Here is a 1,049-nt window from a genome sequence, read left to right on the forward strand (position 1 = left end):
AGCAGCAGCAGCAGCAGCACAACGCACTGTATCCTGCTTTTGCGGTGAGGACCTCCTCTGGTTTTGGTTCTACACACTCTTGAGGAGGCTTGGGAGCAGCAGCATCTGCTGCGCCAGTTGCTGCTGCTGCTGCTGTTGCTGCTGCTGCTGCTGCTGCTGCTGTTGCTGCACAGCGGCTCCACAGACTGAAGCAGGTGCAGCAGCAGCGGATCCAAACACGGTGAACAATTTCACAGAGTTGCTGCTGCTGCTGCTGCTGCTGCTGTGCTGCTAGCAGCTCTGTTGTGTTGCTGCTCCTCCCTGCAGCTTCCATTGCTGTTGCAGCAGCAGCAGCAGCAGCAGCAGCAGCACTGACAGCAGCTAACCCATCCTTCAGAAGCTGCAGCACGAGCGGACTGTCTTCGANGCAGCAGCAGCAGCACTGACAGCAGCTAACCCATCCTTCAGAAGCTGCAGCACGAGCGGACTGTCTTCGAGTATAGCAGCAGCAAAGCGTTGGCGCTGCAGCGGGGAGCAGCAGATGTCAGGGCAGAATGCTGCTGCTGCTAGCTGCTGCAGCAGCAGCAGCTGCAGCAGCTGTGCATGCAGCCGCAAGAGCTCTCCACTTCCCTGCTGCTGCGGTTGCCGCTGCTGCTGCTGCTGCTGTTGCTGCTGCTGCTGCTGCTGCTGGCGCTGCTGCAGCCCCAAAGTAACTAAACGCATGCACCGCCGCAGCACAGTTTGCTGCCTCCCCCTCTGAAAGGCAGAGGGCGGGGGCAGCTGCAGCAGCAGCAGCGCAGCAGCAGCAGCACAGAGTTCCTCTATCACTGCAATAGGCGGGATGCACGAGCTGCTGCTGCTGCTGCTGCTGCTGCTGCTGCTGTTGCTGCTGCTGCTGCAGCAAGACCAGCAAGCCTCGATGAGAGAAGCGCAGCAGCGGTGCAGCAGCAGCGGGGGCCCCAGAGGCTCAGCAGCAAGCAGCTGCTGCGGCAGCTGCTGCTGCTTCGTGTCTATACAGGGGCATTCTAAGTTGTTATGGTAGGGAGGTTCGAGTGTTGCTGCTGCTACTT

General features: G+C 60.2%; 1 protein-coding gene across 1 annotated transcript in view; it reads right to left on the reverse strand.

Annotated features, from left to right (window-relative positions):
- The window catches only part of EMH_0091770 (uncharacterized protein), a gene marked incomplete at both ends in the record, with an annotated part of 1,253 nt that extends 551 nt beyond the window's left edge, over positions 1 to 702 (reverse strand). The window contains 2 exons of the mRNA XM_013501767.1: positions 28 to 185; positions 437 to 702. Coding sequence (XP_013357221.1) covers positions 28 to 185; positions 437 to 702 — 424 coding nt within the window. The remainder of the gene's footprint in view (positions 1 to 27; positions 186 to 436) is intronic.
- Between the last annotated feature and the right edge of the window lie 347 nt (positions 703 to 1,049).

Source organism: Eimeria mitis, genomic scaffold, assembly GCF_000499745.2.
Source record: "Eimeria mitis Houghton genomic scaffold, Emh_scaff7518, whole genome shotgun sequence".
In the NCBI taxonomy this organism is placed as follows: Eukaryota; Apicomplexa; class Conoidasida; order Eucoccidiorida; family Eimeriidae; genus Eimeria; species Eimeria mitis.